The 25,998-nt window shown below is 40.0% G+C and overlaps 1 protein-coding gene across 1 annotated transcript in view; it reads right to left on the bottom strand.

Annotated features, from left to right (window-relative positions):
* Window positions 1–822: 822 nt before the first annotated feature.
* The window catches only part of plekhh3 (pleckstrin homology, MyTH4 and FERM domain containing H3), a 37,797-nt gene continuing 12,621 nt past the window's right edge, over window positions 823–25,998 (bottom strand). The window contains exons 3-13 of the mRNA XM_032587250.1: window positions 18,290–18,384; window positions 13,636–13,818; window positions 12,420–12,577; window positions 10,377–10,500; window positions 9,993–10,290; window positions 7,158–7,365; window positions 6,875–7,002; window positions 5,533–5,653; window positions 4,668–5,156; window positions 4,385–4,576; window positions 823–2,732 (exon numbers count right to left, since the gene is read on the bottom strand). Of these exons, the coding sequence (XP_032443141.1) occupies window positions 2,559–2,732; window positions 4,385–4,576; window positions 4,668–5,156; window positions 5,533–5,653; window positions 6,875–7,002; window positions 7,158–7,365; window positions 9,993–10,290; window positions 10,377–10,500; window positions 12,420–12,577; window positions 13,636–13,818; window positions 18,290–18,384 (2,170 nt within the window). The 3' untranslated portion in view covers window positions 823–2,558. The remainder of the gene's footprint in view (window positions 2,733–4,384; window positions 4,577–4,667; window positions 5,157–5,532; window positions 5,654–6,874; window positions 7,003–7,157; window positions 7,366–9,992; window positions 10,291–10,376; window positions 10,501–12,419; window positions 12,578–13,635; window positions 13,819–18,289; window positions 18,385–25,998) is intronic.

Genomic DNA, 25,998 nt, shown 5'->3' with positions numbered 1-25,998 from the left:
TAGCTGATATTGTTTTCACTCTGAACTTTTTAGGAAGAAACTTTAAGATGTACTGCTGGGGTCAGACGGCAGCATTTATCTACAAAAACATAGCTTATTAGAAAAGTGTTAAAGGGGAATATTGTGTACTTTCCAGGCACAAAGTGCCATTTTGTAGTACCGTCAAGAAACTGTTATGTTCAGTTATAAAATTCTGCATATTTCAAGCATAACTTAAATTTGAAATTTGCCTTTCTGTAATTTTAAAACGCAGAATTCAATAGATTGCAAACTCATGGCTGTGGCACAATCAAGTAACTTATTACCGTCAGTTATGAAAATGCTGCATATGTCAAACATAACTTAAAAGAAATTTGACTTAGCAATTTGAAGCCCTGAAATTGGCCTCTGTCTCTTTCAGAAACTCTTAGTCTTGCTCCGTTTTGTTTACAACCATTCTTGACGGAAAGGTAGTTTGTATGATAGGCTCAGCAAACTTACAGTTCCACCAAGTGTTTGCCAATTGCTGCTGCCGCTAGTCTAAAGGAGCTGAGGTGGGAAGACATGGGGGAAGTTGGAAGACTGCAGCTCCAAGGAAGAGCTTTGTGGAAATAGGCAGCCCTTTGTAAGAATAATTGTTAAGGCAACCTCCAATAACTACCATAGGAGAGTCAATGTTTCCTCAAACATTCAAGAAATCAAAGAAACATTACTAGCATGACTTTGATGAGGGAATGATGTTCTAACCATATAAAGCTCAAAGCTGATTTTACATAACATTTTCAAACATTTTACACATATTCCTCCCCAACCTCCTTTCAGGAAATGAAGCACCACTGACAATAAGGTAAAATGGGTATTTATTTTTATTAATTACAGTATTTATAGTTTTTATTGCACTCCCAAGTTAGTTAAAAATAGTGCAATTAAATATACACATTACATAAAAAAGGTACCATGCAGCTTACAGACAAGCTTAATACTAAGCAAGAACATCTGCAGTTTTTTTTTTTCCTTTACAAATATCTAGCTAAGAGCTGCCTGCAGCTGCAGTGGAAAAAGCTAAAGACCTGCTTCTGAACCAGGGGTAGGGCAATGACTTGTCAAGGCCTTTCGTGGTGTAGACACAAAAGTGTTCAAACTGGTTACATTTCTAGTGTAGCAGACATGAATTTAGGATTATCCTTACAAAAAAAAAATACAACAGGCTCTTGGATATTCATCTTGGAAGACAAACATATCTAAAGATGATTAGGGATTCTGTCTGTTTGTTGGATTTTTCTTCTAAAAGCTTATAAAAAATATTAGTCTTTGGTCCAAGTTTGGCTTTTCAAGGAAAACTAGAAGAAAAACAGGCGCTAGAAAGAATTAACAGCAGAACCAAACAGACCTATGGTCCTGGTCACTTACAGAAAACTTAATGTAAAGATAAGTCTGGATCTACAATTAAGACAAGTTAAAAAAAAATCTGCATAAATAATACAAAAGCATCCACTTGAGAAAAGTCTTTTCTTGAATGCCAGGCGACATGTGGGGCACTGCATGGTAACGGTTGGCATGGTAAAAGCTTTGTGGTGTTCCTTCGTTTAAATAAACAAAGAAGCACCTGTTATCTTCAGCAGAAAAGTCCTGCACTGGGTCAGGTGTTAGGTGTTCTCCAAGTTTCATGTCCAGGACCACAGCCAAGACAAGCAGCTCAACAAAGGGAGGAAATCAGTGCATTTGGTGGCAATTTGTTAAAAACAGCTCGAAAAATCCTTTGATTTCTTTATGAACCTGAATGCATCATGAATGAAATGTTTTTTTTGTGTGATCAGATTGACACCCTGGCAGGAGGCTGTGCAGTTACTGCTGCCAGAGTGACTCAGCCGCAGAGCTCCAACATCTGTTTCCAGTTCCAAGTTCACATGACCTCTCTGCATCAACAGTTCTAGGTAATAGAAGCCCAGCCGGGATCTTATGAAAACTGACTGATGAAGAGCAGGGGGGAGTCAGGCTGTGTGTGTGTGTCACTGAACATTCTCAATACTTTTCCAGCAGTGCACGAGGGACGTCTGCCTTCTAGGAAAGGCAAATCCAATATGGCACCCACAGAGCAAGAGAGCGAAAGGAGAGGGTAGTGTTTTCGCTCTGAGCTGGGGCTTGATGAGGGTAGCTCTACGGCTTATGATCGCTGCAAGTCTTAATGTTTGCGGTGGTAGTAAGACTCACGCCAACATCTCACCGAGGAGGGTGCGGTGCAGTTGGGGTTGGGTTTATTGCCGTTTAGAGTAGTAAAGATGGATGCATGGTGGGAAGAGGGGGTGGGAGGTGCAACACCTCATCAGTAACGGCACTGGTTTTTGTGCATTTCCAAGCCTTCCTTGCACCCTATCTCAAGCTTTTCATTCTAAGAGCAGCTTCTTTAGCTGGAAGTCTCGAGGAAAGTTTGTTTTCATAGATGGGGATGGAAAACAGCCCTCTCTTTGTATTGGCTGCAGCACCATTCCCAGCGGAGGAGGCCGAGGATCTTCAGGACTGGGCCTGAACCTCCCCATGGGAAGGAGGATGGTGTGAGGGGGTGTGGGTAAGAGTTCCTCTTAAACGGGGTGAGAGGGCAGCTCCAGAAGTGTGGGGGTCGGTGTCGGGGCCAGGTGATGGAAGCCCACGTCTGTGCTTTCAGTGAAGGTTATGGTGTCTGCATCCTCTCCTTTACCTCGCTGGCGATGGATGGCACTGAAATAGGCGTTCATGAGCTGCATGATCTCAGTCAGCTGTGGTGAAAAGAGAAGAGAGAAGCAGAGACATAGAGAGGTCAAACTGGTGGCAGTCTCAGTGTCTGGCACTGTCACAGGAGGGTGGAGACAGATTATGTCATCTAACTGATTGAAAAATGACCAGAAGCAGATGATGCAGATATTTAGCAATTATTGAGGACATGCAGTGCACACCCCTTTATAGAAACATTGTGCAAATATATCATTAGTTTGACCAAGAGCTTTGCAAAAGTACTCATAACCCTTGAATTTGTCTGCGTCTTGACAATTTACAATCACAACCTTCAATGTGTTTTATTAAGACATTTATGTTAGATAACCACAAAGTAGTGCATAGTTATGAAGTAAAGTAAAAGTAGCTATTTTGAGTTTTTCTTTCCAAATAAAAATCTGAAGTGTGGCATGTATAATATAATCCCTTTAAATCTGATAACCCTAAAGAAAATTAGTTCAATCAGAACTCACCTAATTATTTATAGAATCCAGATGTGAAGGCAGTTCGATGCTTTTTTTGAGAACATTATTGAACTAAAAGCACTATGAACAACAAGGAACACAGCAGACAGGTCAGGAAGAAAGTTATGAAGAGGTTTGAAGCAGGATTAGGTGATTAAACAACACCTGAAGCTTTTAGCATCCCACACAGAACTGCTGATTTACCAACTGAAAGGTGGTTCTCAAACATATTAACCCAGGGGACCTGAACACAACTGCATGCCACAGTTTTCACATTCTTATTTTTTTTTTAATTAGGTGTAAAATTCTACACTTCTAAAACATATGGCTTTGAGTTTGTGTTTATGGGAAAAAATATCAAAGGGTATGAGTACTTTTGTAAGACACTGAAATCTGTATATATTAGTTTGAGAGAACATTGTGTAAATTTTTACTTGGCCTAAATAAACATGACCAATAAAAACTGTTACAACAATTTTTTCTGTTAACGTGTCCCCTCAAAAGAACAGCTCTGAGTAAAACGGCCAACAATAATCCTTTCATTCAGCCGCTAAAATTGTAGAGATAATCAAATCACCTTTATGTTCTGTGCCCAGTGGTGCAAACCCCTTCCTACTGATGTCACACCACTATAAGAACTTAGGTTCATAAAAGAAGAAGTCTTACTGAGCTGCACTCCAATTTGCCTGTGAGCCCAATAAATAAATAAAAGCCACTCTTGTGCCTCATGAGAGATCACAGAGGGATTTTTTGTTCCGTGTGGGAAGATGCAAGGAAGTCAGTGTAGTGAAAGGCAAGATTTGTTCTCAACAGGGGGGAGGGGGTGTCTTTCTGGAAGAGCATCCACAGTTCTGAGAAATGTTTAGCCTAATATTTTAATCTAACCACAGCAATAAAGCTCAGCCCCGACGGCATTTAATACCAGGAAGTTTAACTTGTGGTGGTCACAACTCATTAGACAGAGGTGGCAGATTGTGTGCCCTCGATTCAGACTGAAATAACGAGGGTTTTTTAAGTCGGTCAAAGAGCTGGAAGGGAGAGAGGGGGTATGGTGAGAAGACAGTGTGCCTCTTCTCTTATACTGAAGAACGCAACTTGCTGATAAGACTCCTTGTCTCTGCAAAGACTGCAAAGGAGATGAGTAGAGTTTATTACCCTGCGTTTGCAGACTTGGGATGTGTGTGCCACCTTACCTTGCTGGTTTCAAATATTAGATCCCGATCGCCAGCTGTGATCTTGAAGGTGTTGCTGTCAGATACGCCATAAGAGCAAATCTGGCCATAAGGAAAGGACTCCAAGGCCTCTGATTCTCCCTGCTTGTAGATGGACACAGATGTAGCAGCGACACCCAGCCACAGTTTCTGAGAGAAATTCCCTTTTGAACTCTACAAACACACACGAAAAAAATATTAAAAATGAGAGAATGGAGCAATTCCAGATGGGCAAACCTCAAGCGACTCCCATCAAAATACTCACAATGTAAAAGTCCACTTCATAAAGAGTGCATCCAAAACCCGACCACTGGCGTGCAATTGTGAGGTAGGCAGCCATACTGTCCCTGCTACTGTACCCAGCCAGACCCTTCCAACGCTCCAAGATGGCCGTCGTCACCACTGCTGCTTCCTCCTTCAGCCGGCTGCGCAGGCGCTTGTCGTTCTCCATCTTTTGCTTGTGAGCGACCGTGGCCGAGTGGCTCCACAGCGTCCCGGCCAGGAGGCCTGTAGGGAACCGCTGCGTGGTGGGACAGTCCTGACCCCCCCCCTGGCAGGGGGGCGCCGCCTGCGGGGCCGAGAGCGACATGAGAACCCGCGTTTCAAGCATGTGACCGGGGAAAAGCTCGTCCAGAGGCGGGAAGGGGGAGTGCGTGCTGAAGTCGCCCATGAGGCTCTGAAGCCTGAGGGCCGCCAGGGCAAGCAGGTCCTCCTCGCATGCTGGAAGCTGACCACGCACCACCATCTCATGGCACTGCAGTGGAAAGACCAGGAGAGACGGAAGGACACGGCTGTTACTAATAACCTGAATCCAATCATTTTTTGGCCCACCCTGTTTTATTGCACCTTATAAATCTTTTATAGAAGTCCTCAGGAAAAAATGCTGTAATGAAGCTACCTTTCAACCCTATTGCACTGCAACCAGCACTCTTAGTCATACTTTTTATGCTTTCTATGTTCTCTCCTGCAATCACTGACTGTGACTCAATATTGTCCTGTAAAATCATGAATAATCCAACGGAGTAGGAAGAATGCCTTGCTGCAGGGCCATAAATCACATCTCACCACTGGTCACTTATTAAGGGGATAGCAGAAAGAGAAAATACTGTTTTGGTTTATTACAACATTACCTGCTCAAAGAGGAATAAATACTCAATGCTGTCCACTGATATGCTGTCAGCGTCCAACAGGCAGTAGAGCTTAAAACACAGTTTCCACTGGGATTGAGACTCTGACTCTTTGGTAGTGAAGCTGCAGAGAGGACAGAGGAAAAGGAGCAGTTAATGTAATACACTTGTAAAGACAGCTTGTGTTTATCCTATCCCCACACAATTTGAGAGTATTTGTTGTAGAAACAATAATCAAATTAATCTTTCCTACTGTAGTTTCTGCAACTAATTACATGAGTCCTTTTTCCAAGTAGGCTGTCAGGTTTGGCCAGGAAAAACAGAAAAGGTCACATGGACTTAAAGATACAAACAAGGATGTAGCATCTAATTAAAAGCAAAAATATTTATATATATCAAAAGAAAAAAAAGCCTAAAAGTAAATTCACCTTAAATTACTGAGCCCATTTCTCTCAGCCAACCTTCAGAATGAGAAAGACAAGAGTCCATGCCAGTAAAGTAAGATAAGAGTGTGTTGACCTTCATGCATCAGCAAACAGCTACAAAAATAACTCCTCACCTAAACGTCTAGATATTTACAGTCAGACTATTCAAGTTTAAAACAACTTGAACTGTGTCGCCTACGCACTGTGAGCAGGACGGTTGGAACATCTTGGCAGCTCACTGAACTGCCACGAAGAGTCATCTTGAAGTCACCAATTTTCCATAACAACCATTAGACTCTCTCCGCAGGCCAACCAGTTAGACGAGAAAGATGTGCTGAGTGTTTTCTTTCCTAACATCAAAAATGTTCACTGGAGCTGTGTACTTTTGTCAGATCAGACTAAAACCCAGCAGCACAACAAATATACCAGGTGAAAAGATGGATATGTGGGAAAGTATTTTACATCCACTGTTAAGAATGGTGGAAGATGTGTGGGTAATTTCTACTTAAAAAAACAAGAAAATCTTAAGTGCACCACATTATGAATAGTTTGAAATACTAAAACAGTGAAAATAAAAATCTGGATAAGAATCCAACGTAAAGAAATGGATCGCCAGAAATAAAGTCAGTTTTTTTTTGCCATTTCAATTTAAGACCTAAATTGAGATTGGTCAAACATCTCTCTGTATGCTCCAAGATTGTAAAATATTATAGATCAAGTGCTGTCCTACCGGTAAAAAGAAGTTGCAGAAACAGAAGTGGTGCCAGTAAATAATACTCTAGAGATCATGTATTGCATTGTAATACACAGTCTGCCTCTGCATTAGAGGCATGCTTGATTTCACAAATAGCTTTGATTTGTGACAGATTTTTGGCACTGCCTGCTTTTTAAAATGTGAAAACCACAAATCCCTTTCATACCTGGTCAGGACGTCTGCGATCAGAGAGTTTCCTGCGACTGGCTGCTCCCACAGTGCATTCTGCTCATACAGTGCAAATGTATTTTTGCTGTCTTGAAGGCCCAGCTTCTCTTGCATCCTTCGGACCACCTGATGAAAGGCAGAGGAGAAGACTGTTTGGAAAAAAGTTTGGAGTTGTTGAGGCTCTGAATCCAAGGCGTCTTTCATAATTTGAACAAAAACATGTGCAAGAATCTGAAGCGCTTGAGAATGGCTTAAGCCATACAAGCTGAACACTCCCAAACCTCATTGGCAGTGGTGTGAGAGCTGATGTAGAGCTGGCAGGAGCCGGGGCCAGGGTGGTGCACGGTGCACAGCATCTCCTGTCGGTTCATCAGCATCTGGATCTCCTCCCACGATGGCACACACTCGCGGCATTTTGTTTTTTCCAAAGCCTCGCTGATGAACGATGCATAGTTATCCATCTCGGATTCAGGACTTTGGCTCTGAATTCTGCAGGAAGCAGGAAAAGGATGAGAGAATGAAAATATGTTGCATCTGTGCACATGCAATATAAACTACAATTCATGATTTAGAAAGAGAGGATTTGTTAATCCTGTTGATGTTAGGCCCAATCTTTGTACCTTTTATCCTTCCACATCATCCCTTTGATTGAGCTTCATTCTTTACCTTTTCTCGGTCCGGAAATGTTAAAAGTAAATGAGGCAAGGAATGAGAAATGTTTTCACTCGACCTGTTAAAGACTTAAGAGTCAATATCACCCACTCCTTCAAATAAAAACATAATGGTAAAGAAAACATATTTGACTTTGGAAATAGGAAGAGGTGTTTCCGCTCCTGTGAGCGGCAGTGACCTGCTGCTTCCTCCCAGCGGACTGTCCAGGAGTGCTAGGTGAAGCTCAGTGCACGTTTAATTATTTAAAAAAAAAAAAGAAAAAGGAGGGGATGGGGAAGAGGTGCACAAATATCAAATGGAGCCTGAAGTCTGACACTCTGTGAGCAATAAAGGGCGTGAAATATGGTGTAATGGAGCTAATAGTTCAGCCCTGTGTAAACAGAGAGAGACGGGAAAGGAAGGAAACAATAATGCTCAAACATTCATCTAAAAATCGAAACGTGCATACGACCGAAAAATCTAAGAAACTGTTTGCCAGACACAGAGAAGCACACTCATTTACTCCAATGTCCTGCCATCTCATAACTGTATGGCCACAGGGTGGGATTTGTCCTGCTGAAACATAATCAGGAATGTTCCGCTGAGCCTCTGCGATCCTTCCTTTACTCTCCTCTTTGGCCCTTTCTGCAGCTTCCTGCTTTCTTGCCCCCCTCTTGCTCTGCTTTCTTTCTCCTGGCCTATTCCCTCTGACAGCAGACATTCCCCGGGGGTTTCTCAGGGCACCGGGGGAGAGGAGGAGGAGTGGTTTTTGGGCCCGGTGCCCAGCTCCAGACTCAGCTCCTGCCCAGCTGCAGCCTCAGCGCTGATCCGCAGAGAGAGAAAGTGCGTGAGAGCGACAGCAAGACATATCAAAACACAGAGCCAGCGAGTTCCACAGTGTTATTATAAATTGCCATTGCATGCAACTGTTCCATTAGCTAGAGGGCAATTCCCAGTGTAGAAACATAGATAGAAAACTTTGGCGGTTTGATGGCACGGTGTTGGAAAGTCTAGAGCAGGAGGCTCAGCACTGCTAACAACTTGGATAAGCAGGCTTGACAGAGGGGCTAATTCAGACCTGCAAATCCAGCCCTCGAACACTGTATCTGTCCTCAGGAGCATGTTAACAATGTGGAGCATATCATGCTACTATATCTAAACTAGTGGTTAGGGATACTGGCGCCTGCTTTTTGTCCAACGTCTAGACTCTACAGTCTCCCTGCCACTACTGGTTCACCTTCATCTCCCAGCTAAACCTGTTCTGCATCGCAGGCTCCTCCCTGTCACCAGTAACCAACTTCTGGCCTGATGTCACATTCAGTTTAACTCGGCTCAGTCCAATGTAAAATCTGACGACTGCACTCTGTTACTTCAAAATGTCAATGCCAAACGAAATGTTCCTTTGTTTTCCTCTTTTCTTCAAGAAAAACCTTTGCACAAAGATGAGTCAGAGATAGAAAAATAAATATAAAAAACCCTTTATTTTTTGCTTGAAAATGCAACAAGTAAAATATGAAAGGTAGTTTCTGTACATAAAGATTTATTTGATCAGTGTTTAATGTGAGCAAATCCACTTCAGAGCATCTCTGAAGGTAAAAAAAAGAGAAAAATCTGTAAAAACATGTTTTAGAAAAAAAAAGGTACTGATGTCAGTCCTTGGTAAGGTTTAAAATGTTTCAATTTAAAACTCTTAAAAGTATTTTTTCAAATCCTTCTAATGATAGAAAAAGTGCCATTTTGGCCTCAGTTTTTTCCAGTTGCATGTGTTTGGGTGTTTTGGATGCCAGAGCTCTGAATGACGTTACGGTAGAGTTGAGACCGTAACATTTCCAAAGGAAAACATTTCGTGCATTCAAACAAAATGAACATGTTCACAAAACACAAGTGCCAATAAATGCTGTAACTATATTCTATATTTGTACAGCAGCTATGATGGATGAAAGACATTGAGATTGTTGGTGAGCTTCAATTGTCCCAGTCAAAACAGGGACTTCAGAAGGATTCTAAATAGAAACTTGTAAAATCTGAGCATAAAGAGAATCACTCACCATTGTCCAAACCCATGACACTGCACTCCTTTAAAACCTTTGTGAGGAAGCTATAATGCTGACAGAAGGGTTGCTAAAAGATCAGATAGCCTGATTGACAAACAACTAATATTAACATGTTATACCGTGTTAATACTTGAACAGCAAAAAGGATAAAAATCGTTCAAGATAAACATATAAAACTATTAAATTTAGTGTGTTTATTTGAAATTGTATTATTATTTCTGCAATATTTTAGATTTGATTACTTTGCATCAGGTACAACTTCTGCTCATCGGTGATCAGATTACACTCAAAATGCCAATGAGAATCTCATACCAGCCAATGTGTTTCCTTATTTTTCCAAATGTAGCCTATATATAAAAAGGCTTCCAATATATTCTAATAGAGTAGAGTAAGCCTTTGAATAGCTCTTACCTTTTGAGGTGGAACCTCAGATATTTGAGCACGGTGGACCCCGGCAGGAAGGTGCAGCTCATGCAGGTGAGGAGCTGCCAGTAACGGAGATGCGCAGCGGTGTTCGGGGAAGGCGTATGGCTGGTCTGCTTCACAAGCTGACAGTAGACCTCGTCACGGAGGGGCCGCAGGTCCAGACAGGTCTGCAGCACGCCCTGGATGATTGGAATCGGCTCCCGAGCCGACTCCAGCTGCTGCAGGCAGTTGAAGAGCTTCACCGCCTCCTCACGCACTGAGCCGTAGCCCTTCCCATTGTGGTCTGAAGAGATAAGATCGCATGGTACAGATACTAAAATAAAACTGTAGCTTTTGTCATGTTTGACATGTAAATCTGCAGGTACTCACATGTGTGCTCCAGATTGCCGTAAGGGAAAGGAAGCAGAGGAGCATAGAGGGGACCCTGGGTGTATTTAAGAATGGCGTTGTGTTGGTAGATGTGTTCCACCACCTCTGGGTTGAACTTATTCTCCTGTGTGCAGACAAAAAACATTGATCACTGTACAATATCATGTTCATTCTGTGTTCCTGAAATCAGTCGGGAGGGCTGTCAGCATCTGTGATTTAGTGCGTGCTTTCGTCCGTCTGAGGTGACCAAGGTTGATCTGACCGAGGTCACAATTCGGCTCTGGTAGCTTTCAAAGCAACAGGAAGGTCAAGTGATGACCCAGCACAGCACACTTGCATGACTGACACGTTATACTTTATCCACCGGTGTCAATGGGTTGACTGTGCGTGAGTTTCTGTCTTTCACTGTGTATGTGGATAGATGTCTTCCAGCAATACAGATGGCTTCTACGCTACTGCCCCCGAACACCTGTTGCTCATTAGTAACGTTGCAACGGCTCTGGCTCTCTCCTGACTCTGCAACTACTCCAATTCCTCCATTTTTCCCCTCTGTCTCTCTCTCTCTCTAGGTCTGCCTCACTGTGAAGCGAGTCAGCTTAATCCTTCTTAGTGTGGCAAATTTAACAATCTTCCGTTTATACTGTGGGAATGAGATGCTGCTCTGTGGCGAAATCAGCAACTCAGCTGTTTTTCACAGGAAATGCAGATAATAATGATAGAGTTAGATCTAGAAATTTGCGCTTTTCAACTAAGAATGTGAGAAAACACACTTGAGTCTTGCAAAAGTTAGGCTAAATGCAGCAAAAATAATTTTTCCTGACACATTACAGCCACAAAATTCAAAGTAGTCTATCAGAACATGGTGAAAAGCTTTTGGAAAACATTTAAAAGCACATGTATTGTTTTTTTTCCATTTCACACCTATAGACAACTTTGAGGCAGTATACAGCTTCAATAAAACACATCTAAGTATCTGACTGAAATGTGAAGAAGTGTCGCATACATGCTGGTAGGTTTATTGTAAACAGATTTGGGGTTAATAAGTGATCATTATGGTTTGAAACCAGTTTGGAAAATACTGCACATCGTCTAACACAGACAAATACAAACCTAAGTCACTTCAAAGCTGCCAGTACTTTTAAGGAAAATGCTGATTGGTCCAATATACACAAATAAAGCTCTGGCAAAGTTTTTTGGATTCTTTCATTGTCTGAAAAGTAATTCAGACTTTCCATGATCAAAAGTGAATGTTTTTTAAGTGAATTTTCAAAATAGTGTTGATTATCTCAATTCTTTTAATCCAGTTGCACATTTTTTCTTTGCTGCTTTGGTTATGCTTCAAACCTTTTTCTAATTTAAATTTTTCTCGTTTTCCACTCATGCTCTGCTTTCAGTCTGCTAAACAGATGAAGGAAGAGACCTTTAAAAAGCAGGTCTCTTCTTTTCTTCTAAATGTAAGATCGGCCCCTTCTAGCTGAACACACAGTGACAGACACAGGCAAGAGATTAACCACTTTCTTGAAGATTAGAGACTCTCGTTGAAAGATTACGGAGACAGGAGGCCAAGCAAAGGGCTGCTTATCTGGACCCAAAGCTTCTTGCCTTGCCCTGCTCCACCTCCTTTGCCAAAACTTGCCCCTTTTCTAACCCCCAAGGATGGACTGATGCAATAAAAGTTCCCTTTCTGCCAAATGAAATTCCAACACACTCTATTCTCTTTCAACTCCTCTGAAATTGTATTTAAAATGCACTGTATGCTTGGGAAAGTTATGGTTAAATACCTGGAAATACCTTTAGCGTTATGTTTTTGTATGTTGTCATAGTTTGATTACATGAAAAGAGTTCATTGAAAAGGAAAAAAAAGGGTCTAGAGTAAACTTTGGATTCAAAGAATGATGTGGCCGTGTGGTTTCCATGATAACAAAGCGGGTTGAATAATGAGCAGTCCGATGGCTGTTTGTGTTTGGTGGCTCTTATCACAAGTAGTTGGCAGGAATTGTGTGCATGCTTATGTATGTTTATTTTTTCTTTCATGTGGCCCACCTCGATGTCTCGAATCAAAAGTTGTGTCGGCGTTTCCACTGGAGATTTGGTATCGATGATTTTTTGGATGGCGCAGGCCCAGTGCACTGCTTCATTGAAATGCTTGGTGTACAGCCTGTAGCAGTGCTTCCGTCCATAAACAGTAATGCTCCAGTAACCTGAAAAAAATGAGAATAAATTACACAAGTCTAACCTAAACCTGATCTTTGAATGTAATTTAAGTTAAAAGGAAGTAGTCATACACAGCAACATCTAGACTTTCTCTTACTCTCTCCGACTTCCTCTCACAGATTCACTGAGGATCAAAGGTCAGACCAAGAGAAACCTCAAGCCACACCAAAACCAAACAAGAACAGTTTTTCTGCAGTAAATCTGACCTTAGAGAAAAAACAGCAAAATGAATCTAAAAAAAGAGAAGAATCTGCCTCCTAGTTGTGTGCTTAGTCATTGAAAAGGACTAAGCACTTATTGTGTGCTTAGATATAGCTTTTTACTCTAACAGCAGCTACATGGCCATTACGTGACTAAGCTTAGCTTCTAGATAAAGATACAAACCAAAAATTAAGCAAAGATAATCTTAAGTAAAGCTTTCCTGCAACTGCTTATTGACAAATTTCTCAGTGATTCCAGGAAACACAAATGTATTCAGTTGCGTTTGTGACACAGCCAGTGTTGAAAGCACTTTTGTACAAAAAAGTCCCTGGGTGTAATGATTTAGCAAGAAATATGTTTTGGCTTGGATTTAAAGAACAATTCGGGATGTTTCAAGTGGTTTTGGTTAAGTCAGCAGGACATAATCTCCTCCACTGAAGAACATCCAGGCAGACAGACGGACTATGACAGTGACAAGAACAGGGTCATCCCAGTGTCACACAACAAAGAGTTGTCTTCTGAAATCTTTAATTCTTCTGTTTCGGTAATCTAAAAAAGGGAAATGGTAAACAAAGGCTTCCTATTCAGCCCCGAGTCATGTTTTTGGAAGAAAAAACAATTGTGATTTCCCAAAAGTATGTGTATGTGTCACAGTAGGGAAGGAAGAGGGCTCAAAAGACATATCTTTGAAGACAATACAAGGGAAAACTCCATTTAATGATTCCCAGTAAAGATTTAAAGCACGTCTGGCTAAACTTTATATACATTCTTGGAAACCACGTAAGACTGCTTCTGCCCATTTCTGTGCACTTTCCGAGCACAAATATACATTTCCTGAGCTCACCTGCTTCTTTGTAAGTTTGCTTGTCTGGCCAAATGACAGAGCAGAGACTGGTGAGGACCAGCGTGCCCAGTCTCCGAGCGCCTTTCTCTGGCCCGGTGTAGTAGTCGAGGGAATCCTGGCTCAACACAAACCAGTACCGACGGTGCTTTATCCAGCTGCCACCAACCTCCCGTAAAAGCCAACCTTTTTCAACAAAAAATAAACACCAGCATTATTTGACAAATTCAAAACATACAAAAAAAAAAATCAGCAAAACAATTAGAAGATTTGCTTACAGAATCAACAGTCCTTGTTTGGGTTCAAGTTACAGGTTTATATTTAATTCCCACACAAGAAACAGAGCACATTTACAAAAATAAGCCAACACACAAATATTGACAAAGATCTTATTATTTTCACTGAAGCAGCTTTAACTTTCTTAAATTTCCATGAATTCTAACTTGTTTGGGTAAAAACTGGACTGTGGTTCTCAAACCAAAGTATAACTTCAACAAGTACTTAGCATCAACTTCTAATTGATTATAGCTTAAGTCAGAAATGTTATGTTATTGCCAACACAATCACGAGAAAGACTGCTGACACAAAGTGCTTTATGCAGGCATTTTAATGGAAAATTGAGTGGAAGAAACAAAAGGGCAACAAAAAGCAGGTGTAACCAAAGACATAATACACAGTTTGTAATTAATGAGTTTTACTTGTTGAAATGAATTGCTGAAATAAATTAAAGGAGAATGCACATCTAGATTGCTTTAGTGCGTCTCATGAATTGACACATTAATTGATACCTGTAACACACTGAAGTGCACTTAAACAGGATACTATATTAGTCTAAAGTTTTGAGGAATTTTATCAGGAGCTTCAGCTGTCCTCAATGCAACAAGTTTGAGAAAATATCTTGGAGAGTCAAATGCTGACGAGGTGCAGATGATTTGACAGAAAATAACATCTGATGATGCTGATGTGCATTGTGTTCAACTTTTCAGTGATATCCCAACTGAATAAGATGCATTCTTACTATTGCTGTATGGTGTGGCGATACTGCTATAAAATGTTTCAGAACCACTGCACAAGTGGATAAAAATACGAGCAGCTAATAGAACAGACAGTAGTTGTTGCATGCAACCAACATAATTATCGCTTTTGAGGCGGACAGAGTGAGAAGGAGAGAGTGTTACTAGAACAGAGTGACAGAGAGGGAGACAAAGAGACTACAGCAGTCATGCTTGTAGACATGCCTTCTGTACTTGCCAGGCCCGTCTCTACAATGCAATACTGTTTTGCTCCCAAAGCTCTGAGGATTTGTTAAGACTGCAGCAAAACAGAACCACTGTTCCCAAACAGTGAACTTTTCCTCCCTTCGGCTATGTGTGCAAATCGTTCTTAATAAGTATTTAATCGGAGAACAGATAAATAAGTAAGTTTGGCAGAGCCCAATTCAAACTCCGCCTGTAGACAGAGTTTACAGGCAGAAGACGGCTGGTGTGTTCTGGTAGAGGTTATGGTGTTGATCAAAGTTGGAGAGCTGACAGTGAGAGCATGGAGAGCTGTCGTAAGCCACCTGGTGCAGTTCTAGGTGGTGTTTAGGAGTGGCAGAGGAACAAATACATGGTGACTTCATGTGAGAGCACATGGCTCATTCAGCCCATCTTGGGAATACTTTTAAAAGGGACAATTAGGAAGTAGACTTTCAGCCTCGAACCCTGTGAAAACTAATGACGCCACGATCAGCATCACAGCTTCCTCTGTGGTTAGCAAGCTGTGTGCCACCTGTCAGCCAGTGTTTATTTCACCGGCATCTTTCTTCCTTCTGTACTTGCTCTCTTCCTATTTCCTTTCATCTTCCCCATTTCCCCTCTCTCCCCACTCTGAACCTTGATCCAGAGTTTTCCCAGGCAATACAAAGATCCCACTGCTTTGGTGCTGCTCAGAAATAAAAATCTATTGACGGGTACACCAAGATTCCCGTTTAAGGATACCTCCATATAAGAAATAAGTGTATTTCGTATCTGTATTAAAGCACCACAAATAGCTTAGGTAAAAAAAAAATTTTTTTTTATCTATTTCACACCACATCAGATGAATTCCGAATCAAATTCTGGCAATAAATAAATAAAAATCATGAGCTACAGCAGGGCTGAGCTTACCAACGAGATGGATGTGGAACGGTGGAGACAGACAAGCTGTCTGGGCAAAAGCCAAGGAGAGAAGGGTACAACTGCCTTGCTGACACCCCCCCGTCACAGAGACAGGATGTCCCACAGCTGCAGTGCTTTTTGGCAACTTTAACCAGTGTGATTATAAAAAAAAAGCAGAGAAAGGAAAAGACAGAAAGGGCAGAAGAGTCCCCAGACCCCCTGTGTATAACCCTCTCAGGCTCTTCCATCTGGATCCCATCTCTGTAGCCTGCTAATGTTTCCCCTGAGGGCCACGGCTCGCCCTTAATTTGTTTCATTTGTGACCCCTGACCTCTCAGTGCCCTGCCCCCTCAAACATAGATTGAGAAAACAATCTCTCTCTGTGTATTTCCTTTTTTTTTTCTTCCAAACCTCCTACTGCTTAAAGAATACTGGATTTTTGTTCCACGAATTTAACAACGCATAATGTTACTGTAAAAAACAGTCATGCATTCAAATTTGTTTGACTAAGATATTTATTGGAATACCTTAAAGGGGAAACATCTATGCCAGTTTGTTTGCATTTTATTAAACTCAGGAAACATTTTACTTTTTAAAAATAAAATTAGAGGAAAAATTTCCGACTTGCCCACAAACAACTGAAATAAATTCCTACTACTGACCACAATAATTTTTTTTAAATGACATTTGTAAGTGGCAAGACGAACTTTACATTTGTGCAAAATAAACTCGCATAACATTTTTCTTCTTTTGGATCAGACACATCCAGACTGCTAAGCTGCAGTTTACTGGAGCATGTAAAGCCATGCATCATGTGAGGAGTAATTTTAACCATAAATCAACAAAGGTATGTCAATAAACCAATGTCAACATCTCTTTCTGTCACCACTCCATGGGTTTTACAATTTATCCTCACACCATCAGTCTATATCTGCATTGGCAGTGCCCTATTTTAGATACTGGGGCAATATTCGCCCCACGTAGCCTCAGGATGTCTAGCTGGGGGAAAAAAAAGAGACATAAATATATAAAGGAAGAAAAGTGCACTAATGGAGGCATTCTTCAAAGTCTTATTGAGAAAAATGAGCAGAATTATCAAAGACCCTCAGGTGTCTCTAATGTGTCCCTCAGTGAAAATGTGTTTACCGATGCAGTCTAGTGATTTCTGATCAAGATTGCTAGTGCAGTGGTTGGAATTTTTTTTAAATGACAGAGGGGAAGGAACATACTTCACCAAGTATTCAAACCTCTTTTTTTTTTTTTTTTTAACATTTTTTCAAGTCATAACTGCTAGCTGCAACATATTATGTTGGGATTTTGCATGCAATGTAGAGAATACCTTACAAGGTAGAGAATATCTTACATGCAAAAGGAATGATGCAAGATAATCTCCATAAAACAGTGTTGGCACAGATCTAGACTTTGCCGAGGTTATTTAATGCAAAAATGTGCTTTAATCTAAACTATTCCCTTGTAGCTCTGTTTGGCTGTATCTTTAAGGTTTAAATCCTTATGCATTCCATAACAATTATTTTCATTATCATCTCCCTTGTCCCAAAGTGTGATGCTGCCACTACCACAGTCACCATGGTGGTAACACATGGTAGGTCAAAATTTAAGGGTGTTTTTACACCTGATAGTTTGGTTTAAACAGGGCTAGTGTGAATGCATGCACCCTAATTCTCTATTTACTAATTAGGGAAATTCTGAAGGCAAATGGCTACAAGTGATTTTATGTAGGATGTGTAAGAAAAAAGGGGGCTTGATTCATATGCAAATCTTCTAGATACGAAAAAGTTGCATGATTTTTCTTCCTCTTCTCAGCTAATGGTTCAATTAAACACAATGATGTTTGCATCTCCAAGGTGACACAATGTCTAAAAGTTCAAGGGGCGTGCATACTTTTACAAGGAAATGTTTTGAAGAAAACCCAACAGTGAGAAAGGAAGGGTGCATAGAGGGGAGGGCAAGTCAGAGATGCATGGCAACTGCAGTCAGAATTAGGCAATCTGCTTCTGTCACTATTCCAAACAGGACACAACACATCCAAGCAACAGCATTTTACTGCTCCCCCTGAGCAGAGGTAAAAGAGAAAACATATTTGTACAGAAATATCTCATGAGATCATTAATCAAAAGTGGTAGCATGGAGACAAGACCACTGATGCCATAACACAAACACAAGAAGAGCGGCAAAGACAACAGACAGTTTGGATCATGAAATGCCTTCTACAATAAAGCACAAGAAAAATCCTAACTTGGCACATTTAGGTGTTTCTATTTAGGGTTGCAGGTTTTTATCTTGTAAAATGTAAAAAGGAAATATGTGATAGGAGTTCATCAAAACATCCAGGAGTTTTTTCTGCAGTTTTGTCTATCAGGAATTCAGTTAGCATCAACGTAATACAAAGAAGATATGTGAAGGATTTGATTATGATGCCACTTGAACACATTGTGTATTTTATAACAACTGAATGCACTGATGACGATTAAAGAGTAAAGTAATAACTTCAGACTCACCTTTTACTATCAGATCTGGTTCTTCATCCACCCCCATCCCATACTCCTCATTGGTTGGTTTCTTCATTTTTACAGGTGACTGAGAGACAACATGCCTGTGCAGAAGAGCAGAAAGAAAATGTAAATAACCCAGCTTCCCTCTCAACTCAAGCCTTCCTCTAAAATTGGCCGGCTACTGTAACTGGCTCAGAGACACACTGCTGGCCGTGAGACCCAACTTCCAATCACCATGCCACTCTCTGCCAACTCAAAAGCCTGTCACATACTCTTAAGTGGAGAAGGTCAGACAGGGGGGATTGAAAGAAGTGCCACAAATATCCGGTGTCTCGTCTTTTCCCTTCTCATCCTCTCGTTCCCCCCCTTCAGCCCCACCACCACCACTCTCAGCAAGCAATTCTGCGAACGCACATTGATGCACGGCAAGCCACTGTGGACAGCTCGAGTCTCTTTTATCACTTTGGCTGGCGAGCCAAACAGGCGACTGAAAATAAACGTGACAGGGCGACGCCGGGCTGACTCCCAGCCAGCCAGCTTGCTCCGGTCAGAGGAAGGCAAAAGGGTCAAGAGGTCACATCTTGGATAGTTAAAAGCATAAACATCAAAAACATCTGTAAATCTGCTGAACGGCTGCTCTTTCTGTTGTTGATCTTCCAACCATCAAGCAGCTACCACAGATAGATTTTAACTTTAGCATCTGGTCTGAAATTGGCTGGTAAAAAGTTGCTTTTTTCCCCCTTCATAAAAGTTCTAAAGCACATTTTCCAGATTTTTACTTCCAGTTTTGATGACTGTGTGGAAATTTGAGGACAAAATCTTTGCAAAGTTAGGTTTCATTATCAGTTTTATCATAGACCAAGAAATGAGACATAGCAGGACAAGCTTTTAATACAGCAGTGTGGTAGTTTTTGTTGTGTTTTTTTTTTCCAATTACATCTGGACATATTTAGAAACAGTTGAAATCTCTAATACACGGAAAAACTTTAACTGGATTATCGTAGATTAAAATATAAATCCTTCATATGAGAGTTAACCGTAAATTTCATAAAAGTCCAAAACTGGAATTTCTGTACTTTGTGTGCCACCTTAACTGAACACATTTCAAAAAGCTTGGGTCCAGTTAGAAACTCAGACATACAATGGTCTTAAGGTCAAAAATGCAGTGGCATGACTCTTTTCTGATATTTGATTGTTGGTCACAAAAACCAAAATGATCAATGAGTTAGACAGGAATGAGCAGTTTTTATGTGGTAAACTAAGGACAAAGGTCCACATTTAAATATAAAACAGGAAAAAAGTTTCAGGATTTTTAGAAAATCTGTATAAATTCCATAGTTTTCAAGACTGAATAGGAACCTTGTAGTTACTTAAGAATAAGGCCAGTTTTTAGCTTATTAGACTGCTGAGAGGTTTTATCTCTCCTCGTTTATTTATCTAATAAGTTGTTTATTTTCTCCATTTCCTGGGCCGAAATGTGAGGTTCAAGACTTCCTGTCCTCCTCCCCCTCTGACCGCCTCCTGGGATTACTGATGAGACAAATAAATTGGGCCCTGCTTCCCAGAGTTATTGGCCTCCAGCCACCCAAACCTTCATCAGCTGATTTATGCCATTATCGATCAGATAAGTGCAGAGGGTTCCTCCACACGGAAGGCGGTAGTAATCAATAAATCCCAATATAGCCTTATCTGCTTAGACTCATCTTACTGAAGATTGCTGAAGTCATTTCTCAAATGATTCCCAAAGATGTCTTTTTATGATGCTTAATTTGCAGATGGTTGTTCCAGTACAGAGAATAACATTCAGATGGTAAAACGTATAAAGCCACAAAATGTTCCTTTATACGTGAGGAAATTGATATTATTCATGACACAAAAGCAGAAGAGAGATTTGGGGGTTGGTCATCTCAGGTCATATGGTATCACTACACCAGTTTCTCTGATGCAGTGGTGAACTGCTGGCTATGCTTAAATGCATTAAAATAAACACAGAAATGTGACGACATCTCTTATTTTGGGTTGTTTATGAGCCCTGTTGCATAGCAGAGACAGCCAGACAGCTCAAACTGGATGCAGACAGTATGTATAGAAACACTCCCTGAGGGGAGCTTGTGGTCTGGCATTCAAAGTGTCCATGTTGAAGCTGAATCTCTTGACTGGTGTTTGCTACTGTTACAATGCCAAAATAGCAATTTAGCATACACAAATAAACTAATTTACTGAGGAGAAGCCTCTGGAGATGCATAATCACTAGAGTGCCAGAAACTTTTGAGCTAACAAGTAACTAATTAAGGGTGAGTTCAAAGAAGGTAAAACCTAAATGACTCTCATGCTAGAGTTTCAAGCAGAAATAAGTAATGTAAAGTTACAAAAAATGAACAGATTAATCTGCACCAATGAAAAAGAAGCTAACCAAAACAGAAAAGCTCTTTGCCTACTAGTCCTGTAACCTTACAACCCTCACCTTCTTTATGGTCAAGTCTTCTCGACTACAGCAAGAAAATAAGGATTTTTCTAAATATTTTACCTGGATGTAAACAAGTTAATCTTTCTAAGTTAAATTTGCTTTTCCTTATGGAGATAATGAGGGATAAACAGAAAAATATTGAGGGGTTGTGGCAGGGATATAGGAGCAAAAAAAAACCAAACTTAATCAAGTCCCAGTTTCAACCATTAACAGGACATGTTTGGCCTTTAAACTGAGTGCTGCTTGTTAGTCTGCTTTAGTATTGTATAAAAAAAAATCAAGGCTAATGTCCAATAACCTTTACTGAGACTGCTTGTTAATGTGGAAAATCAGCTAAGTACCATAAATTGCTGTTTTTGTTGTCAGCATCACTTAGCAGACAGGAGCCATGCAATGTTATAAAGATAAGATAAACTCATTTGTGACTGTTTCCTTACAAAATACACTGAAAATGAGACAGAAATAACATTCAAACATTTTAAAAAGAAATGAAGTTGCATTGGCCATCGGTACAATGATGAAAATCAGATAACGCTTTAAAGGCGTAGCTTTTGTAGGTGCTGCTTTAACAAAACCTCGCGACAAAAGTTTGTAAATAGGTTTTGTGAAAGTAATCATCAATAAAAAGGTTTTGGCAGATTTCTTTTTTGAGCATACATGTATCAGTTCAAACAAATTTTACAAACACAGAATTTAGTTTTCATGTGATGATTTCACCAATTGGATATAAAAGCTGTTCTAATCAAATTAGTCCTATGTGGGATTATAGTGAATATAATTGCCCCACTTGTCACCAGGGCAAAATAAATGAGAAACTAAGATATTGACATCTGTCAGTCTTGAAAGGGTCACAAAGACATTTCTAGGGGATTGAGACACCAGCAAGAGAGAGCCAATATCCACAAATGGAGAAACTATTAAGCAGTGGTAAACCCTATATGAAGTGGTAGGTCTACCAAAATTGCCGTAGGAACAGACTGACAACTCACCCAGGAGGTCACAAAAGAAAACAACAATATCTAAAGCTCTGTAAAGCTTCACTTGACTCTGTTATAGTCACTACTAAAGATTCAATTGTAACAAACCAAACCAAACAAAAACTCCATCCATGGGAGAGAACCACATGGATGGAGTGGTTTTTATTATGCAATATTCTTGAATAGTCTTTATTCTATTCAATCTTGAATAAAGATTTAGTAATCTTTACTCAAGATTACTGAATCTTGAATAAAGCCACTACTCAAGATTCAATTACAAAAACAATGAACAGTTTTCCTGTAAATAACTTAATATGACATTGGGACATTGAGCACCGCATACATGAGCCTGATTGACAGAGCTAAGACCCTGATCCTGGCTCTGACTGGTTGCTTCTGACTGGGTGTGATGCATTTCTGCAGATGGCTGTAGGACCACAGGGAAAAGGTAGAGGAGCTAGTTTTTTTTCACAGATTATCTGCCTCAAGTTATATTGTCTGGACAAACAATTTAGTTTGTAAGATATAAATAAATCAAATAACCCTCTTTCTATCCCCATCGCATCTTATTCTGATATTAAAGTTTATTTCAGCCTCTGAAAAATACAAGTGTGAAAGATGCAAAGCAGAAGAAATCTGTAAGGGAGCAAATACTTTTCACAGCACTATACAGCATGTAATAAAAAACAGTCCTAAAGCTTAGAGCGAGTGTTTGAGCATAATTGATGCGGGGGCTTTGCATCTCCACAGCTGTCCAACAGCCCCACTACCTCAATCTAACCTCCAACATCTACTGCTACCACCCCCACATTCCCAGAAGCTCCAGCAGAGGCTGTGGTGATGAGGCCTTTAGCAGGCAACTTCCTGTGGAGTGCAGGAAACAATTTGATATGGGGATTAGGCAGCATGGAGAATAGAGTGAGCACACATCTACAGATAGCACATTGCTCTCATCTCCTCCTGCTAACTCTTCCCTCCAGGTATAAATGAACTTAACAAGAAAATTGTTATTTTATTGCATCACCACAAGACCTGGTGGTCGAAACTCGAAATGTGTTAAAAATTATAGCTCTGTGGTTCGAGATCAGCACTCTTAGTGGTTGTACTTTGAGAGACGCCAACATGTTTGTTGTTATGCTACAGCAGAAAGCTGTGCAACAATGAAAATGACAGTTTAAGAAAGTGAAATAGAAAATGTTGGCATACAGGATCCCTGAGATTAAATCAGATGAGTAAATAAACTCCTGGCAGCTCCACCGGTTTTATAACACAGGTCAACCAAAATGAATCGCTTATATTTGTTTAAACTCACAAAATAAAACAAGATCAGTGAAACAAATGCATCCTGAAGAAACTTGCAGGTGTGCTTAATTATATCTGGGAACCATCAAGTTCAGTTGGAACAAGATTTACTGGACATTCTGGAAACTTGAATGTTGTTTCATGTTTCTTGATTAAACAGTTTCAGGTGGATATTCCTCGAAAGATGGTGTGTGCATACATGGGAACCTGCTTGCATAGTTCCCAAGTAGGTGGGAACTATGATTTGACAAAAAATCATAGTTCCCAAGAGATTTGACAAAAAAGAGGTAAGAAACTATATTGTTACCATTCACAATGCATGAGAAATGTAGGATTGTTTGATTTCCACTATGTGGTTAAGAACAAAATGGAATCCATTACAAAACATAGAATCTCATACAATTTGCTTGCATCAGTGAGAGAGGAAAGCTACAGTATATAATAGTTTCTGATGTACAAGTATTGGTTTCTCTCTCTTTTCCACAAATGCAAAACAGAAAACAGTTGGCCATGATAAAGAGGCTTCCTATCCATCAAAAAAATAAGAAAATCAAAGCTTAGTGGAAGATTTAGAGAAGGGAATTTTAATTTTCTATGAACTGGGAGAATGACTGTTCTGTAGGTTTTGCGTGGATCTTTAAGAATACCCATGTGCACTAACAGTCAACGAGCCACATCAGAAATGGGGAGAAGCAAGCTAGTGTGTAATAAAGAGGCACATATGAGCATTTTCACTCTCAGTTTCACCTATAATAATGTTTAAGCCACTATTCTTATATGTAACAAAATGTGTACTGCATTACACAAGTGATGGTCTACTGTAACTAGGTATATGGCTGTGATTGAGAACTCAAAGATATGAGAAAATAAAAACTGAAGTTCTTGACATACTTCACTGTGTCCATGGACATGAGCCACTAGGACCTTGCAGATTAACATGTGTCCCTGTTACTATTCTTAGCTCAGCTGCATAATCACATTTCAATAGAGATGTACAGTTTTCACTACAAGGTCTAAAGGGGGCGAACATGTCCTAGTTTATACACCATATACTCGTAGGAGGAGAAGAAAAGAAGAAAAGAGAAAGAAGAAAGTTGCAGAATATCAATGTAATTTTTAAATCCTGCTCGTCTATGAGGGTAGAAAAAACAGCAGAGTTATCCTTGCTGTATTTCTTTAAAATATGGACACTAGAGCTACCCTGGAGGGGAGAAAAAAAAAAGTAAAAAAAACCAAAACGTTTTATAGCTGTTTTGCATGTTTGCTCATGATCAAACCATGTTTTTCTGCTATGGATTTGGCACCACCCTCTGACTTGAAGCATTATTGATTACGGTCCCTGTCGGCATGTCAACATAGTCATTTGGGTTGCATGCAGGCGTGTGCAGAGACTGGCAAGTTCAGATGATATGTATGTGTTTGCAAAAGAATTGTTATGATTCCGCTACAATGGAGGATTTGCAAGCAAGAAGAGGGTTTTTAAAGTCATGCCAAATTCATGCAAATCATATTTAAATGTAGAATTTCAAAGGTCAAGGTCACAGACTGATAAACTAAAATTCTCCACAGGACTTTCAGCTAAAGATCAGAATTGTTGACCATCAAACAACCACCATGTGTGATTGCTAGTCTGATGCTCTCTTCCTGAAGACCTGTGGTTTACGCAAGATTTAATAAGGCAGACATTTTTCTAATTTCTACTTTTATCTCACCAGTCTAGAAAATACTTTACTGAAATTCTTGGAGATCATTAAAATGTCTTGGGGCAAATGTGGGAGAGCGATTTGTTCTTATTCAAAAAGTATTTTTTGCCCATGCATGGACTTTTCCCCCAGCCTCTTATTTATTGCTAAAATTATGAACACTGAGTAACTAAACTTTTTGGTCTAATTTTCTTTGGAATCTTTTGCATGACTCATCAATGTCCTGTTGGAGTAATTTTGGGAAGTACATAACACTTTCATGGTTTTACTATTGGAGTATAATACCCGCCCGTGTTGCCCTGGAGACTCAAGGCCTTGGAAGATACTTTCCAACCGTTTCCAGACTGACTGATGTCAGTGAATTTTGCTAGGTAATTTCTATAGATTAGGAAACTATGCATTGCTTTTTACGATCTTTTGGGCTACGTCATGTTGTCAGACAGGTTCTATTTAAAGGATTTCTTATTCTACAGGCCTGGCAGTAATTAGGCCTGGGTGTGGACAGTTCAACTGAACTCAGCTTTCCAAAAAACAAAAAAATGGGTTAAATCAAAGTTATTTAGTGATTTAATGAGGAAAGTAATTATTTTTTACATAGAACCAGAATGGATAGCTTTTGCACTTCTTCTCCATTGTATGCTATTTTGTATTTACTCAATACTTTCTCACAGTGTCAATGTGTTGACAGTTCGGGTTAGGGGTGAGGGTTATAGCTAGGGTGGTACAGCAAACATCTTAGCACATGCTTGTACATTTAAAGGTACCAAAAGCTGTACTTGGAATTAGATCTATCTCGCTAAAGATGAACAGACTATAAAGCTATAATTCGGATTATACAGCAGATTTATCAGTAACAAGTTACAATAAAATAACTACTAATAGTAACTATTTGCCTATCCTGTAAAGTAGAGGGGTTAATTTAAAAATGTCCAGTGACATACAGGAAAAGGGTTAAAACTTGAAACTTGCTGTAGCTTAGAATAAAATGAACATGTTAAATTAAATGTTTTACTTCAACACTTTGGCTGTCCAAATTCAAGAAGATAATAAAAGGCAAATATTATTCGGAACATGTAGAACCAATGTTTTATTGCATTTGGAAGTGAAATTAGAACAGGAAGTAAAAGATGTACTTTATAAATTGGGAATTTTTTTTGTCTGTTGCTCTTGTATTAAATATCAGTGCTCACATTAGAAGCTAAGCTCATAAGGGAACAGGTTGTGACCGTCAAGCTGTCCTGAACAGAAGTCTCACAAATTCTCACT

This window comes from Xiphophorus hellerii, chromosome 16 (assembly GCF_003331165.1).
Source record: "Xiphophorus hellerii strain 12219 chromosome 16, Xiphophorus_hellerii-4.1, whole genome shotgun sequence".
NCBI lineage: Eukaryota > Metazoa > Chordata > Actinopteri > Cyprinodontiformes > Poeciliidae > Xiphophorus > Xiphophorus hellerii.
The sequence above is the reverse complement of the archived record's forward strand: the minus strand, read 5'-3'. Positions and strand labels throughout refer to the sequence as shown.